This window comes from Pundamilia nyererei, unplaced genomic scaffold (assembly GCF_000239375.1).
Source record: "Pundamilia nyererei isolate P.nyererei 1_Seehausen unplaced genomic scaffold, PunNye1.0 scaffold00001, whole genome shotgun sequence".
In the NCBI taxonomy this organism is placed as follows: Eukaryota; Metazoa; Chordata; class Actinopteri; order Cichliformes; family Cichlidae; genus Pundamilia; species Pundamilia nyererei.
The window spans coordinates 12,395,174-12,396,248 of record NW_005187402.1 but is presented as its reverse complement, the minus strand read 5'-3'; the positions used below and the strand labels follow the sequence as shown (position 1 = coordinate 12,396,248).

Below are 1,075 nucleotides of genomic sequence, written 5' to 3'. Positions count from 1 at the left end.
TCCTCTTTAACAGTGTTCAACAGTGATGTGACTGAAATTTCAGGTGCGTTGTCATTAACGTCTAATACTTCAACCAGTAATTTAGCATGTGAACTCATAGGCGAGGAAGCTCCATCACTGGCTTGTACTCGAAGTTCAAAAGCATTATTTTCTTCAAAATCAATATTCCTTTTATTTGTTACAGTCCCTGTTTGTTCATCTATAGAAAACACATCTGTTTGTTTCCCTTCGTCTATTTCCATAAAATAATATGATATTTGCCCATTTTTTCCATCATCTAAATCAGTCGCATTCAGGGTGATTATTGAAGTCCCAATATTCACATTCTCATGTATGCTGACTTTATACAGCATTTGACTAAAGACAGGAGGATTATCATTAATGTCTAAGACATTTACTATAATGGTCATACTTCCAGATTTAGCAGGTGTTCCTGCATCAAGTGCAATTAGTATAAGTTTGATCACAGATTGTTTTTCTCTGTCTAAAACTTTTTGAAGCACCAATTCGACTGTTATGCTACCCCCTTTAAGTGTATTTAGAGAGAAATGTTCATTTTGACTCAGTTTGTAGGTATTTATAGAGTTTTTTCCAACGTCTCCATCGTGAGCTCGTTTCAGCAGAAATTTTGTTCCTACCGCTGTGCTCTCGGTAATATTAATTGTCTGGGATGTGCTGAGAAATGTGGGTGAATTGTCATTCACATCCAAAACATTTATTTCTATACGGTACAGTTTAAGTGGATTATTAATAACAGCTTCTGCAATTAGTGAACATTTGGCGTCGTTACCGCAAAGCTCCTCTCGATCTATTCTCTCGTTAACATAGAGGGCTCCAGTTTTTAGATTTACCTCGAAATATTTTTTCTTCGATCCAGCAACGATCTGAAACATGCGGGGCTCCAAATCCTGGACATTGATGTTCAGATCTTTCGCGACATTTCCGACAACAGTCCCCAGATTCACCTCCTCTGAGACGGAGTAAGAGAGCTGCCCAGAAACCGTTTCAGAGTAACAATCCAGCAGCACGAAGACGAGATATATCCACACACAGCTCGATCTGCCGGATCCAGTCA

At 38.7% G+C, this 1,075-nt stretch overlaps 1 protein-coding gene across 1 annotated transcript in view; it reads right to left on the bottom strand.

Annotated features, from left to right (window-relative positions):
- Window positions 1-406: 406 nt before the first annotated feature.
- Window positions 407-1,075, bottom strand: part of LOC102203563 (protocadherin alpha-9-like) — a 4,371-nt gene continuing 3,702 nt past the window's right edge. The window contains exons 3-4 of the mRNA XM_013910184.1: window positions 852-989; window positions 407-433 (exon numbers count right to left, since the gene is read on the bottom strand). Of these exons, the coding sequence (XP_013765638.1) occupies window positions 407-433; window positions 852-989 (165 nt within the window). The remainder of the gene's footprint in view (window positions 434-851; window positions 990-1,075) is intronic.